At 45.1% G+C, this 16580-nt stretch overlaps 1 protein-coding gene across 1 annotated transcript; it reads left to right on the top strand.

Annotated features, from left to right (window-relative positions):
• The first annotated feature begins 1306 nt into the window (after positions 1-1306).
• PXMP4 (peroxisomal membrane protein 4) lies at positions 1307-15342 on the top strand. The gene is made up of 4 exons (XM_037043884.1): positions 1307-1502; positions 4990-5052; positions 8467-8665; positions 12306-15342. The coding sequence occupies exons 1-4, from the start codon at positions 1390-1392 to the stop codon at positions 12573-12575; spliced, it is 645 nt and encodes a 214-aa protein (XP_036899779.1). The 5' UTR covers positions 1307-1389; the 3' UTR covers positions 12576-15342.
• Positions 15343-16580: the final 1238 nt, after the last annotated feature.

Here is a 16580-nt window from a genome sequence, read left to right as displayed (position 1 = left end):
TACACAGTAGGTACACATCACATGAAACTTGAGGGTGAAACACTTTGGTGTCTCAACTTAATGTGAAGATGTTTTTCTATAAGACCTTAGCCCACGAAGGCCCTGGGCTACCAGTTCTGTCTTTCTTGCCCTATGTAGTTAAAAAACTGAAACCCACAGGTTTGATGTTGGCAAAAGCCCTTATAAGTAGTGTTGGACCTCCAATAATCCAATCTTCCTGTTAATTGGTTATTAGTTTTCAAGTAATAATTGGCCTGGACATTCCCCAGGCTTTTAAGCATTTCAGTGTTTTTCAGAGGATATTTTTATATCTTATATAACATGCCACTATTTTCAGAGGAAAGATTGCCTGAATTAACCAGTCCACCATTATTGAAAAGAAAAGAGACAAAAGAGAGGGAAAAAAATCCAGTTTTAGCAATAAAATGAGCCCAGCATAATTTTGCCTTCACTGACCTCTGACATCATCACATGACACTGATCTGGGCAATAGTATCAGAGATCAGTACTGTTAGAGTAGGTAGCTAGCTGGCATAAGCCGGGTGAGGGAATAAATGTAGATAACCAGATAACCAGAGAGTTGGACACGCTTTTCAAGTTCCTGATATGATCTAGGGCAATTACACATCTGTGAGAAGCATGCACAGACGGACTAACTAAGGTAATAACCAATATAGGACCTTCCACTGGGGGCACTATACGTAAAGGGCAAAAATGATCAAAAGAGCATTGATCTTGCGGCCCGACAAGCGGCCGGACATGAGGGGACAAGCGGCCGGACATGAGTTTCGATGGGGAAGCAGGGGCCAAATTATAGAGTCTTGTTTTGTGGTCCATGGGAAGGAGTTTGGATATTTTAAGGATAAATTGAAAACATTGATGGTGTCAAGGGATCTATGCTCACAGGAGATCGCTATGATCACTGTTTACCCAAACAAAACTGTCCTGTGTAAAGCTGTCTCCTCCCAGGGTCACCATCTCAGTCTAAGAAAGGCGGCCCCTCTTTCGGGAAACTTTGGAAACTTAGGTGATCCTAAGTTTCCTTGTGTTTCGTTCCAAACCCAACGAAAACATGCTTTCTGGTTGGATAAATCCAGGCGTGTAATTCTCACTTTCCTTAGGTAAGAATCGGGCGGAGCCCACTGTAGCCGGTTGCAAGCTCTTCTCTTCCAATCACGCCTCTATTCGGGAGAGAGCGTGCGTCCCATTCCTCCTTTAAGGTAAATGTGCTCTGTGATTGGCTCCTCATGTATGAGTGACAGAATACACAGCCTATGGTCGTAAAGATGCTGTGGAGCAGCTCGGAGCCCAAGGAGCTGAGGGCGGTGCAGCCAGAACTGGGACTGTCAAGGCGCGTCGTGCTCGGTTTCCAGTATTCCTCCCCTTGCTATGGCAGCCCCGTCGCACCTGCAGGGTTTACTCCTGGCCGTCAACACACTGCTGCGCAAGCGCCGCTACCACGCAGCGTTGGCAGTGCTTAAAGGCTTCCGGAACGGGGCAGTGTGAGTGGGGTGGTAGGGTCCGGGTTGAGGGGACCGGCCTAGCTGGAGTCAGCGGCGCATGTTCCCGGTCTGGTGCAGCTGCGCTGCGTGTCCTTGAACAGCCGTTTATCTCTAGGTCTCAGTGTCCACCATCTGAGCAGTGGGCGCCGGATTCTGGGTCTCGAGAGCCATCTGGGCCAGGGCTTCCACTACGCTTTTTCTGGGCCCTTCGTACTTTGCAATCTGGCCCTCTTTCCTTGACCACCTCCCATGCCAGTCTCTGTATTCCCTCCTTTGGTCATTTACCCTGCCTGGTACCTGGAGGGATTCTCGGCCTCCTTTAAACCGCATGCGTAACAGCTGTCGGGATTGCGAGCCTACTGTGCCAGGACTGGGGATGCAACAGAAAACAAACCGAACAAAGATCTCTGTCCTCCTGTAATTGGCATCTTAGTGGCAGCTTGGCATGGTGATAAGGACGGTGAACCCCCTCAGTTTGAATCCTGGTGCTACCTGCCTGTATGACCTTGCAAGTCATTTAGCCCCTCCAAGTGTCAGTGTCTATAAAATGGGGGTGATAACAGTACTTACACCGTCAGAGGATTCAGTAGTGTGTGATGCCTAGCCCAATGCCTGATATATATGTACAACTGTTGGCTGCTGTTGTTCTATTCACATGGGTTCTGCCTGGGTCACTTTTCTTTTCTTTTTTTTTTTTTTAAAGATTTTATTTATTTATTTATCTTTAGAGGGGAAGGAGAGAGGGAGAGAAACATCAATGTATGGTTGCCTTTTGTGCATCCCCTGCTGGGAGTTGGCCTGCAGGGAACTGGACTACAACCCAGGCATGTGCCCTGACTGGGAATCGAACCGCGATCCTCTGGTCCGCAGGCCCGCGCTCAATCCACTGAGCTACACCAGCCAGGGCCTGGGTCACTTTTCTTATCTTTTTCAGGCCTCTGTTTGTGTCACCTCTCAATGAGGCCATCTCTGAACTCCCCACCTTCTTCCCTACTTAATTCTTCTCCATAGTACTTGTCACCATCTGACACTAAGTAGTTCACTCATGTATCCTGCTTTTTAAATTTTTTTATTGAATGTATGGGGGTGACATTGGCTAACAAAATTGTACAGGTTTTCCATTTTATCCTCCCTTACCCTCCTCCACCCCCTGCACCTCCTTCATTTATCCTGTTTTTATATTCTGTCTCTCACTAGAAAGTGAGCTTCATGGGGACAGAAATTTTTATCTCTTTTGTTCTTTGGTGTATTCCTAGTAACTGGTACATAGTAGGCTTTCAAATATTTGTTGAGTGAATGAATAAGTGTGCAAGGTAAGAATTGCCATTATTCCTATTTACCAGATGAGAAGACTGTGGCTAAGAAAGGTAAACTCATTGCTCATGATTATGTTACTTGGTCAGGTTCTAAGCCAGGATTCAAACCCAGGGATTCCTGACCTCAACATTAAGCTCTTGGCTTTCATGGGCACCCAGAGTTTCAGGCAGAAGTTGATTCCTGCTGAGTCTAGCCAGATGGTACTCCACCATGCCTTGGTATAACTAGGGTAGAATAGTCCCTGAGATAACATCTGTTTCCCTTTGCCAAGCTATTTGCAGTACAAAGCAGAATGGAACAGGAATCACATAGGTCCTGGTGCCAGTGGGCATTGCCCAATGCCGACTTTGTACACACACCTATTCCCACCCAACTCTTCCCATGATCTCAGGAACTTCCTCAGCCTGGGCAGGTACTTGCTAAGGTCAAACCCTTGGGCTGAAATCCTAGTTCCTTCATTTTGGTGCTGGGTGCCCTTCATCTCTTCTGGCCTCAGTTTCCTCCTCTGTAAAGTGGAAACGAATTCACCTATGCAGGGGTTCTCTAAGCAGTTATTCCTTTACTGCTTAATGCTAAGACACCATGCCCGTGTGTAAGGACCTGGAGTCCCGGGGCAGACTGACCACTAAACTGTCATGGCAGTACCAGGAGATCAGGAGTGCTGTACAGAAGAGCTGATGGTGATGTTTTGAAGGCTGATTTGGAGTTGCCAGAGGGAGGGGGGCATCCCAAGTGGAAGGAATGATTTGAATAAAGGCCTGGAGGAGGAAAAGAATATGCCCTATATTTAGGAAGCCACCTGGGTGACTAAGACATGTGAACTTTGTATAATTTAACTCATTTTGATGGTCTACTCCTGAATATTTCAATGTGCACCTCACAAATAGAAACATTGTCTTATATGGCTAACTTACCATGATTACATTTAATGAATTAAGATTAATCCTGTAATGTTGACTACTGTCCAGTCAATAGATTGTCCCAGTCGTCCCCCAAATGTTCTCTGTAGCTAGTCTGTCCAGAGCAGGATCCTCCAGGACATTACATTGCATTGTCATTATGTCCTTTAAGTTCTTTATTTTTTATTGAATTTATTGGAGTGACATTGGTTGGTAAAATCATATAGGTTTCAGGTGTATAATTCTACAATATCCTTTAAGTCTTTTTAAATCCAGAGCATCCCTTTTTTCAGGATACAGAGCAATCCTGTGAGTGACAGTAACAAATTCCCCCTGAGTATGAAGACTTTGGGAAGGGGTCCTGGCAGGTGTGGGGAGTTGGAGGCACTGTTCTCAGGAAAGGTCTGGGGTCTAAGGAAAGGTCCTTTTAGTTCTGGTCACCGGAGGAGGCCGAGGGCTTCTTTGTTCACTGAGCCACACCAGCCAGGGCCCCTCCCACATCTTTTAAACAAGTTTTATTTTGAAATGCTTACAGGTTTATGGAATAATTTTCTTGTTTCTACACAATTTCACGTACCTTGCTCTAGTGAACCCTGGAGTGCACTCTTTACTGCTGCTTAGTGTTCCACTGAAGGAAGGGACCATTATTTATTTACCCAATAACCCTCCCCCTGTGGAGAGACACTGGTTTGCTTCCAGTCTTTTGCTATTTCAAATAAGCCTATAGTAAACATTCACAGATAACTCATATGACTATAATATGTGGCTTGTGACTATTGTTTCAAGGAGGCTGCCATGGATTTTTAGACCTGGTAACCTGGTTAGATCAGAGCCTGGAAGCTGGAGAACTTGATGGGGGGAAAGGGAGTCCAGTAAAAAAGAACAAGAAAGAAAGAGACGTTAACATTGGTTGAACTAGGAACTCTTACCTGTGCTATGTCCCTGCCTGCCAGAGGCAACCCTGAAATGGGAAATACCTTTTACTGATGGGAAGACAGCAGCTCAGGGAGGTTAAATGATTTTTCCAAGTTTATACAGTAAAATGTGGCAGGACTTTGACACCAAATGGTGTCAGGAACTTTGGAACAGGACTTTGTTCCCTTTCTATGACGGACTTTGAACCTAGATCTGACTCAAAAGCTGGCATTATTTCCTGTTCCAAAATGATGTTAGAATTAGGAATGGGGTGGGGATAAGGGGTCAAAGAGATAGTCCAGAAGAAAAACTGATACAGTAATGTTGTAGTAACTGTTTTCTTTTTGCTTCTACAGCTATGGAGCCAAAATCCGGGCCCCCCATTCGCTGGTCATGACCTTTCTCTTCCACACTGGCAGGTACCCACCCCGTCTGCACACCTCTCAAACTGGGAGAGAATGTGGTCAGCCCTCAGAGTCAGGGCTATTGCAATAGCTTCCTAGCTGGGTCTAGCCTGTCCCCACTGGTGCCTCCTATAGTACAGCTCTGATTCTGTTATCCCAGAAAACTCCCCTGGCTCCCACTCCCTCCAGAGAAGCCCAGTTTCCAGGTGTGGCCTTTAAGACCCTCTGTAGTTTAGCCTCAGCTGCATCCCCACCCTATCCCCCCATGTTCACCCTGGGGTGCCTTTGGCGCACAGAACTTGCTGTCGTTCCATGTACATGCCACATGTGTTTCCACCTCCACACATTTTCTCATGCAGAACCCCTGCCAGGACTACCTTTCCCTTTTCTAGCCCCCGTTTATTTCCTTTTCAGCAAACCATACCAGTTCTCTGAGGATCACATTCTCAGAAAACCACCTTTGACTTCCCTTCTTTGCTAACACTTCTTGGCCCTCCTCTGATGTCTCATGTCTTCCCTCAGGGCACTTCTCAGAAATCACCTTGTGATCAGTTTTTAATGTAGTCTCACCTGGAGCTTATAAGACTCCTACATGGAAACCATCTGGCCACATCCAGCTTCAAGATTTTCTCTTTTTGTAATTTCACTTTTAAATTTATTTTTGTTTGTTTTGGTTTTTGTCCTCCGAATTGTTTTCTTTAAAAAATTGAGCTCAGTCATTCATCCATTTATTGGGCATATACTGTGGGCCAGACACTGTTTTAGGTGCCAGGATACAGCAGTGAACAATGTGGACAGTAATCGCTGCCCTCATAGAGCTTGCGTGCTAGCAAGGGGTGGCTGAAGGAAAAAACATAATAAATAAGGAGAGTATATGTTAAAAGGTGATGGGGGCTGTGGGAAAGAAAAATTAGAGCAAGGGAAGGGAAAGGGATCAGGAGTGTTGAAGGAGGGGCAGGCTGCAGAATTAAATAAGGAAGGTCTCAGTGAGAAAGTGAAGACTTTAAGGAGATGAAAGAGTTGGCCAAGTGAGTATTAGGGGAAAGAGTGTTTTAGCCCAAGGGAATATCCAGTGCGAAGGCCCTGAGGTGGGCCCTGGCTGATGTAACTCAGTGGACTGAGCACGGGCTGTGAACCAAAGGGTTGTCAGTTTGAGTCACAGTCAGGGCACATGCCTGGGTTGTGGGCCAGGTCCCCAGTGGGGGCCACATGAGAGTCAACCACACATTGATGTTTCTCTCCCTCTCTTTACCCCTCCTTTCCCTTCTCTCTGAAAATAAATAAATAAAATATTTTTTAAAAGGCCCTGAGGTGGGATCATGCCTGGTGAGCCTGAGGAGGCTGGAACAGAGGGATTGAAGGGGAGAGAAAAAAGAGGAAGGTCACAGGGTAAACTGGGCCCATCCTGTCCTACTTTAGAGAGAAGGAGAGCTTTTTTCTTTTAAGTGAAACAGGAAATTGTAAGATTTTTTTTTGCAGGGATGTGCTTCTGTTTGACTTATCTTTTAACAGTATGAGAGTGAAGAGTTTGCTGCCAGATTGTTACAGGTGGGGGTGAGTGCCAACGGTAGTAGTAGGTGCAAAATAGGAGGCTATGACAGTGATCCAGGTGAGCAACACTGGGGACTTAGACTTTCATGATGGCAATGGGGGTTTAGGAGAAGTAGTCAGATTCTAGAAACAATTTAAAGGCAGGATTAGTGTTAACACTTAAAAACCGGGAGATTGAACTTGCAACACTGGCAAGAACTGGCAACACTCCCATGTTCCTGTGGGGTGAGAACCAGCTGATTCCTGGCTATGCCCACTCACCTGGCAGATTTCCACGGGTCCTAGTAGACCCACTCCAAGGTCCTCATCTAGCCTTGAGGGCACTTGGGTTTACTGTTCTTTTTATTTATTTTTTATCCTCACCTGAGGACTTTTTTTTTTTTTATTGCTTTTAGACAGACAGGAAGAGAGGGTTGGGGAGAGAGAGAACAAGAACATTGATGTAAGAGAGAAACAATGCCAAGTGATTTGATTTTAAAGGATAAATCAACTCCCTCCCCTAGTTAAATGTTTGCTTCTCTCAGGGCAAAGACAAAAGTTAGCTTGGCCCCCTGCCCACCCTACATCCCCTTCATTTTTTGCCCACACATCCCCTGCTCAGGTTTCTTCCTTTTCCGTTACTCCTGACTCTGTTTCTCCTCAGGACCTTTGCTGACCCCTCTACCTGGGAAGCAATTCCTGTCCCCTTTTGACCCCAGCAGAGTCCTCATCCTTCAGATCCCAGGATCATCTCTTGTCATGGTCACAGTTTGACCCCTGCTTTGTGATTATTTACAGTTCCCTCTCCCTGTAGATCATAAACGTCATGAGGGCAGCAAGCAGATCTTTCCCCTCCCCCAGAATGGTAGCCCCAGATACAGCACAAAGTAGGCACTAACTCTCTCATTCATTCATTTCTTCACGTTTACTCATAAAAAAATGATTGAGTGTTGCATTCACCAACCGCGAGAACAAATGTCGGAGACTTTCGGGGTTCCAAAGATGTTACTTTATTGGCCAAGTTTAACCTGCGCAGGGGCGAACTCTCCAAAGTGTCCTGAGACACGGTGCCCGCAAGGGCTGCAAATGAGAGTCGCGCCAAACGCTTCCAGGCTTAGGGTTTTATGGAGGCGCGCAAGCAAGCTGGCTACAGAAGCAGATGTGGCGGTTAGCGGTTGGCTCAGGGGCACAATAGGGTTACTGATTATTGGTGAGTTAACTCGTGCACTGGCTCGTGCTCCTTTACCTGATTGGTCAGTCGAGCTCGTGCACAGGGGCAAAATTTCCCTCCCTAGTGACTGTCCAGATGGCTATCTGCCTGACTAACCTTTGCTCTTAACCCACATCCTGGAACACACCCTGCTCTTCGGGCGTGTCCCGGAGCCTCTTTGCGTTAGTTAGTAAAACACCTTTTGCTTCCTTACAGCTATGTTCTGGCTAGTTCCCCTTGCCCTCAACATTGAGCACCTACTGTGTGTCAGGCCCTGTTCTGGGCCCTAAGGGTGAACAAGTCAGTTGTAGACACTACTTTCTGGTACCTTCCACTGGGATGGGGCAGGAGTGGAAGAGATAAGAAACAAGCAAACATTTGCTTGTTTAGGATATAAACGTCAGGTGGTAATAAGACCTATGAAGGAAAAGAAAACTAGTGTAAGGGGACAGATGTGATGGGCATTCTTTTATGCAGGGTGATCAGGGAAAGCCTCTCTGAGGAAGTAGCATGGAGTAGAGGCCTGAATCAAGTGAGGCAGCAGCCCCCAGGACAGGGAGGTTAGAGGCCTGGGGTTGAATGAGCATCAGCCCAGAGCAACTGGCCTGGCTTAGTTTTGCATGCGCAGTGGGTAAATGCCCTCTGGATGGCTGGATCTGCATTCATGGGGCCTCCCTGTGTTTGTGCAGCCTCCGAGAGAAGCTTCGGACCATCCTGCAGGCCACGTACACCCACTCTTCTAACCTGGCCTGCTTCGTGTTCACCTACAAGGGGCTCTGTGCCCTGCAGTCCCATGTGCAGGGCAAGACCTACCAGGTGCACTCATTCCTGGCTGCCTTCTTTGGGGGCTGGCTGGTGTTTGGAGATAACAATAATATCAACAACCAGGTAAAGATCCTCCCCGGGGATGTGGCCGGGAGGGCTGCTGGGGGTGGGTGGGTTGTGGTTCAGGTATGAATGGGGGATGGAGGGGTCAAAGAAGATGAGCTCTTGGCTCCATTCCAAGTCTGAGGGTCTGTGATTCACCAGTTTCTCCGTGACCTTGGGAAGGTCTCTTCCCCCTCAGTTTCCTCATGTGTAAATCAAGTAGCTTGTTGGATTTTATGGTTCCCAAAAACCATTGTGTACTGCTCTCTGGGGCAAAGATTTATTTTTTTATTTTTTTTTAAGAAAACTACTTTGGCCTGGCTGGTGTGGCTCAGTGGATTGAATTCTGGCCTGCAAACCCAAAGGTCACGGAATCAATTCCTGGTCAGGGCACATGCCTAGGTTGCTGACCAAGCCCCCAGTTGGGGGAATGAGAGAGGCAACTAATAGATATTTCTCTTCCTCTTTCTCTCTCCTTTAACCTTTCTCTAAAAATAAATAAAGAAAAAATTTTAAAAGTAAAGAAAACCACTTTGCTTTGAAATGAAAAAAGAAAAATGACCCTGGAGTATGATTTTCATAAAACAAAATTTATTAAAGAATTGCCTTTAATTCTGTGACTTGCATGCCCCTTTTCTGGGTTAAAATTCTGTTGGTTTTTTAAAATATATTAATTATGCTATTACAATTGTCCCATTTTTTTCTCCCCTTTATTCCCCTCTGCCCTGTACCCTCCTCCTACCAGCATTCCATCACCTCAGTTCATGTCCATGGCTTGTACATAAAAGTTCTTTGGCTTCTCCATTTCCCATACTATTCTTAACTTCCTCCTGTCTATTTTGTATCTACCATTTATGCTTCTTATTCCCTGTACCTTTTCTCCCATTCTTCCCCCTCCACACTGATAACCCTCCATGTGATCTCTATTTCTGTGAATCTGTTCCTGTTCTAGTTGTTTGCTTAGTTCGTTTTTGTTTTTGTTTTTGTTTTCTTAGGTTCAGTTGATAGTTGTAAGTTAGTTGTCATTTTACTGTTCATATTTTTTATCATCTTCTTTATCTTAGATAAGTCCCTTTAACATTTCATATACTAAGGGCTTGGTGATGATGAACTTCTTTAACTTGACCTTATCTGGGAAGCACTTTATCTGCCCTTCCATTCTAAATGATAGCTTTTGCTGGATAGAGTAATCTTGGATGTAGGTCCTTGCCTTTCATGACTTGGAATACTTCTTTCCAGCACCTTCTTGCCTGCAAGGTATCCTTTGAGAAATCAGCTGATAGACTTATGGGAACTCCTTTGTGGGTAACTGTCTCCTTTTCTCTTGCTGCTTTTAAGATTCTCTCCTTATCTTTAACCTTGGGTAATGTAATTATGATGTGCCTTGGTGTGTTCCTCCTTGGGTCCACCTTCTTTGGGACTCTCTGAGCTTCCTGGACTTCTTGAAAGTATATTTTCTTTGCCAGACTGGGGAAGTTCTCCTTCATTATATTTTTGAATAAGTTTTAAATTTCTTGCTCTTTCTCTTTTCTTCCTGGTATCCCTATGATTCTGATGTGGAAACGTTTGAAGTTGTCCTATTTAAAGAATGTTAAGCCTCTCCTCATTTTTTTTGAATTATTGTTTCTTCATTCTGTTCTGGTTAGATGTTTCTTTCTTCCTTCTACTTCAAATCGTTGATTTGAGTGCTGGTTTCCTTCCCTTCACCGTTGGTTTCCTAGTTTTCTTTATTTCACTTTGCATAGCCTTCACTTTTTCCTCTATTTTGTGATCATACTCAACCATTTATCTGAGCATCCTGATTACCAGTGTTTTGAACTCTCCATCTGATCGGTTGGCTATCTCTTCATCGTTTAGTTGTATTTTTACACTGCTGGATGGGTGGACTGGCCTGATTTTACCAGTTTCCTCCTGATGGACCTTCAGGAGGTCCGTAGCCTCTTGCCATTACACATGCAATCTTGGATGTCTTGTTGCACATGTGTCAGTCTGTCTGAAAGTTCCTAGATGTGGAATTGTGGAGTCAGTGGACATGAGCATTTTGTTTTTTGAGAAAATTTTCTCAGTTTTATATTCATTAGAAATGTCACTTCCAAAGGCTGGGAGTCCTAGTCACAGCATCTCCTTCCCCCTCGTCTCCTTTGCTTGACCTTTGGCGACAACTCTTCTGACCTCCATTTATAAAATTTTGTCATTCCAACAATGTTATATAAGTGGAGTCATGACAATTGTAACCTTTGGAGACTGGCTTTTTTCACTCAACATAATTCACTGGAGATCCATCCCGGTTGCTGTGTCTGTCAATAGTTCATTTCTTTTTATTGCTGGGTGGCATCCATTGCCTGGATGGACCACAGCCTATTTAAACGTTCACCCCTGGAAGGACATCTGAGTTTTTTCCAGCTTTTGGCTACTAAGAATACAGCTGCTAAGAACATCCTTGTACAAGTTTTTGAGTGAGCATTAGTTTTCATTTCTCTGGGATAAATGCCAAGAGTGGGTCAGATGGTATGTGCATGTGTAGGTTTATATAAACTGGCAAACTATTTTCTACAGTGACTGCACTATTTTACATTTCCATCAGGAATAGATCTAAGTGATCCAGTTCCTCCACATCCAAGCCAGTATTTGGTTTATCACTTTTTTTTTTAATTTTAGCCCTTTTGATAAGTGGGTAGTACCATCGCATTGTGGCTTTAAATTTGCATTTCCCTGATGGCTAATGATGTTGAACAGCTTTACATGTGCTTGTTTTCTGTCTGTATAACCTCTTCTGTGAAATATCTGTTCATGTCTTTTGCCCATTTTCTAATTGGATTTTATTTTTACTGTTGAGTTTTTTGTTTTTTTAAAGATTTCATTTCTTTATTTCTTTAGCGAGAGGGGAAGGGAGGGAGAAAGAAAGGAAAACATCAGTGTGAAAGATACACACAGTGTGTGTATCCCAGATACATTAATCGGTTGCCTCTCGCATAACCCAAGTGGGGAACTGCCTGGCCTGCAACCCAGACACGTGCCCTGACTGGGAATCAGATAGACAACCTTTTGGTTTGCAGGCCGGTACTCAGTTCACTGAGCCACACCAGCCAGGGCTGAATTTTTTGAAACTATATCCCAGATGCTAGTCTTTGTTGGGTATTTTTTTAAAAATATTTTCTCTCGGTCTGTAGCTTTTTAGCTTTTTTACATGGGCTTTTACAACCAATTTTTTTTAATTTGATGAAATTCAGTTTATCAAATTTCTTTCTTTTTTTTGGTGCAAGTCATTTTTTAGTTTTGAACCATGTAAATATATATTTTAAAATTTTTTAATAAATAGTACATTAAAGATATAAAATTGTAATATTAAAATGTCTGATACCACTTCAAATCATCTTGCATAGCAACTTTGTTTGTTAGAGAGTGAGGAAGGGGGAGAGAGAGAGAAACATTGATTTTTATTGCTCCCGTTACTTATGCTTTCATTGGTTGATTCTTGTATGTGCTCTGTCTGGGGATTGAACCTGCAGCCTTGGTGTATTGGAACAATGCTCTGATCAACTGAGCTACCTGGCCAAGGCCTGCATACCAACTTTGAAAAAACGCTGATCCATGCATGGGGGTGGGCAGAGGGTTCCTGGAGGCTGTGCACACCCATAATCCCGTCACTCCCTCCTTGCAGATCAGCATGTACCTGTTGTCACGCGTCCTATTTGCCCTGTGCCGCCTGGGAGTGAAGAAGGGCTACATTCCTGAACCTAAGTGGAACCCATTCCCACTGTTCGTTGCAGTACTGTGGGGGCTGGTGCTGTGGCTCTTCGAGTACCACCGGCCCACACTGCAGCCCTCGCTGCAGTCCTCCATGACTTACTTGTATGAGGACAGCAATGTGTGGCACGACATCTCAGATTTCCTCATCTACAACAAGACAGCCCCTCGTCCCTTGAAGTAACGCAGCCCTGAAGTGCTTATGAGGGCTTCTTCTGGAGTAGCTCCTGGTGGTGTCCGCGAGTGAAATCTCCTGGAGGCTCCTGCTTTCTCAAGATTGTGGCTCTCAGACTCTAACTTCTCTTATCCCCGGGGCTCCATTGTCCAAAGCGAAAGCACCAATTTTCAAATCCCTTTAGGTATTCTTGAATGGCGGAACAAGGGGCTGCGTCAGGCTGAGGAGCCTTGGGCGTGCTTCCAGCTGTGCTGCTAACCTGTGTGCGACCAGGGAAAGCCACCCCCACCTAGATCTCAGGGGCCGTGGAGCTCAGAGGAGGGCCCTGAAATCTCTTTCTGGTGGGTATGTTCTTCCGCTGTCGTTATGCTGGTGGGAGTGGGGTTTACAAATACGTTGATACAAAATACGAAGTTTTTGTCTCAGGTGTTCCATTAGAGAAGCTCTAGAGTGCCACTCTCCAAAAGAAACACAGCCACAGTCGTATATGTAATTGAAAATTTTCTAGTAGCCACATTTTTAAAAAGTGGAAAGAAGCGGATGAGATTAACCTTAATTATATGTTAGCCCAAATTTCTAAAATATCATCATTTCACCATAAAATTAATATGAAAATTAATGAGATCTTTTACATTCTTTTTTTCTTATCCTAAGTCATCAAAATGAGGTGTCTGTTTTATACTTGCAGTGCATGTCTGTTTGGACCAGTCCCATTTGAGGTGCTCAGTAAGTAGCCACACGTGGCCAGGGGCGACCATGTTAGACTACACAGATATATAACACACCTATTGTCACAGAAAATTCTGGTGGACAGTGTGGATCTAGAGCCAGAGGACATGGTTTTGAGTCCCCACTCCACCACTGTGTGACTTTGAGGAAGTTTCTGAAAGCCTCAGAGGTTCACAGCCTCCGTTTCTTGTAAAATGAGGATAATTGCAATAGTGCCTTGTGTCTACGTCGGGCTTGTGTAGCCATGGCTGCTGCTTCCACTACCAATCACTTCCATTTAGTGAACTCCTACTTCTTCCTGGGTGCTTTGCACACTATTTTTAATCTATACAATGACCTTGCAGGTCTGTATTTTGATTTTCATTCTACAGATGTGGAAACTGAGAATCAGAGAACGGAAGTAACTTGCCCGAGGTATACGGCTCGTGTGGTCACCCAATCAGGGTTTGAACCCAGATCTATCTGATTGCTAAGCCTATGTGTTTTTCAGTGCCTTACTTTAAAGATTTTGTCTAATTACTTTTTTTTAGAGAGAGGGGAAGGGAGGGAAAAAGAAAGGGCTAGAAACATGAGGGTGTGGGAGATACATTGATCAGTTGCCTCTCCCACACCCCAACCAGAGACCAGGCATGTGCCCTAACTAGGAATTGAACTGATGACCTTTTGGTTCACAGGCCGGTGCTCAATTCACTGAACCTCAGTGCCTTACTTTAAATTTAGAAACCTATGCTAAGCTATGCAAATGTTAGCTAATTACAGGGCCTGTTCCAGAGTGGAGTACAAATTCAAATGCCTAAAGGGGCCTGGCAGTGACATAAATGATTATGTTCTGGGTGCTTTGCAGTAGGGACTGATGGGGACTCAGTGAACTGGAGGCTTATGTGCCAGTCTGGTTTTTTATAAACAAACTGGACAAGTCAATCAGATCTCCAGGAAAATTTGGTCTATGACCCGCTAATTGGCGTTCCTTGGCCTAATGGGAATACTTCAGTCTCTCTCTTTTTTTTTTATTTTAGCAGTTACTAGTAGAAGCATGCACATGAGTCACTGGAGATCTCATTAAAATGCAGAATCTGATTCAGTGGGTTTGGGGTGGGGTCTGAAATATTCTGCAGGCCTCACGGACTCCCAGGTGCTGCTGCTGGTCTGAGCCACACTTTGAGTAACAAGATAGTAGGGGATGGTATGGGGCCAACCATTATCCCATGTCACAAATGAGGGGACTAAATTAAACACAGCTGTCGGGTAACAGGCGCGATTAGGTCTGATTCTAGCAGTTGTGTTCTCAGCCACGATGTTGTACATACAGCAGATTTGGAGAAAGGGATCTTGAAGCTTCCTTAGTTCACTCTGTGGAGGCTGAATGAGATCCCAAAAGTATGGGGAAGGAAGGGGTTGGCTATCAGCAAGCAGGTTGTATAACAGATGCTGGGAGTGCCCTGCCCATATCACCTCTAGCTTATGACTTCAGTGCCCACCAGCCAAATTTTACAGGTGCCACCCCTCCTCTTTCTGCCCGAGGGCTCTCACTTGCCACTGGCACCTGCTTTGCCACCCTGCAGTGCTGAAGGATTAACACATCCAGGGAGCCGCTCTCAACCAATGACTGATGATGAATACGCTCCTGTATCCCTAGCCCAGTAGGCATGTTTCTCTCTGGCTCCCAGGGCTCAGCAGGACTGAGCTTTTGGTTGTCCACAGTGGTCACTTGCTTGATAACACCCCCTTCTTTGTCTCCCTTCCTCATGCCCCTACCAGTGCTTCCTGGGACTACTTTCCATATAAACTGCATATACTCAAATCCTTGTCTTGGGGTCTGCTACTGGGGGAACCCAAACTAAAATAGGCCTCTGGTGTAGCAGGTTGAGAGATAATATAACATGGTGGCTGGGGATGTAGGCTTTGTAGCCAGTGTTTTGCCTCAGCTCTGGTTTTGCTGTTTCCTAGAGCAGATGACTTAACCATTCTGTGCCTGTGTTTCATCCTGTGTGAGGTAGACATTCTATAGGGTGCTCTGGAGAATTAAATGCTATGACACACTTAAAGTAAGCACTCAGTTAATGTTTGCTGTTATTTCTAATGGCATCCAAATGTAGCGGGAAGTGTGGTCTTGAGAATTGAGCATACCCAGCTTTTAGCCTGTCCTGACCTCCAGCTGAAGGTACAGCCTTGGCTGCCTGCCACATCCCCCCACTGCCACTGGGAGCTGGCTGGCTGCACCACTGACTGTCTCTGCTCTCTAAGAATAGGTTTCCCTCACAGATGGCATCTCTCTGAATCCTGCCAGAGCATCTGGTGCCTCCAACTGCTCACTCCAGGGAGGAAGGCAGTGTGGTCCTTGTGGAGGGGCAGAGTGCTGGCTTCTAGGAGACCTGAGAGGAGTCCTCACTCGGCTCCCTCCTAGCTGAGCCTCCGTTTCCTAAGATCAGTAAAAGTCATTGCCAAAGGGCCCTGGGCACACAGTAGGCAATCCATGAATACTAGTTCCTTAAACAGCACCATGGTGCCCTGGCTGGTATAGCTCAGTAAATTGAGCACGGGCCTGAGAACCAGAGTATCAAGGTTTGATTCCCAGTCAGGGCACATGCCTGGGTTGCAGGCCAGTTCCCAGCAGGGGATGCATGAGAGGCACCATACATTGATATTTCTCTCCCTCTCTCCTTCCCTTCCCCTCTAAAAATAAATATATAAAATCTTTTAAAAAAAAAACAGCCCCATGGTTTAATGTTTGTTTATTAAGCACCTGCTACATTCCTACAAAGCCTTCTGACATGCAAGACTATAAACAGTAACTTTGTCATTAATAATATATATGCATAGTACAAAACCTAAATGGTATAAAAAGTGTGTAACAGAAAAGTCAGGTTCCCTCCTATGCCCAAGTTCCACCTCTAACCCCGTCCCTTGCCAGGGACACTCACGGTTGGCACTTTCTAACACAGCCTTGCAGAGACAGTCTTTGCACAGCCACCTGACTATCTTTGTCTCAGAAGAACCTTTTACACTACACTGTCGTCTCAACAACTCTGGCATTCCTCCCTGTCCTCTGCATGTTTAGTTGCTCTGTGATTAATAATCTGATTTGTAAATGAGTCCATTCTTTGAGCCGGTTCCCTTCAACTCCACCTCCTTCCAACTTTCCTCCCCCTAATACCTTGGGCAGATTCTTACTGTGATGAGCATGAAGATGAACTACCGTGGATACCCTGAGTCTTATAGATGACACCCAACACTCAGGCCCATGGAACTCCAAGTGAGAGGGGGAGGACAAAAACCAAAGTTAAT

This window comes from Sturnira hondurensis, unplaced genomic scaffold (genome assembly GCF_014824575.4).
Source record: "Sturnira hondurensis isolate 20B ecotype Veracruz unplaced genomic scaffold, ASM1482457v3 Scaffold0004136, whole genome shotgun sequence".
In the NCBI taxonomy this organism is placed as follows: Eukaryota; Metazoa; Chordata; class Mammalia; order Chiroptera; family Phyllostomidae; genus Sturnira; species Sturnira hondurensis.
The sequence above is the reverse complement of the archived record's forward strand: the minus strand, read 5'-3'. Positions and strand labels throughout refer to the sequence as shown.

Bases quoted from the DNA above. Each gene is read 5' to 3' on its own strand.
- PXMP4 (XM_037043884.1), top strand. From the start codon at position 1,390: ATGGCAGCCCCGTCGCACCTGCAGGGTTTACTCCTGGCCGTCAACACA. The intron at 5,053-8,466 runs GTACCCACCCCG...GTGTTTGTGCAG, and splicing joins TTTCTCTTCCACACTGGCAG to CCTCCGAGAGAAGCTTCGGA. The intron at 8,666-12,305 runs GTAAAGATCCTC...CCCTCCTTGCAG, and splicing joins ACAATAATATCAACAACCAG to ATCAGCATGTACCTGTTGTC.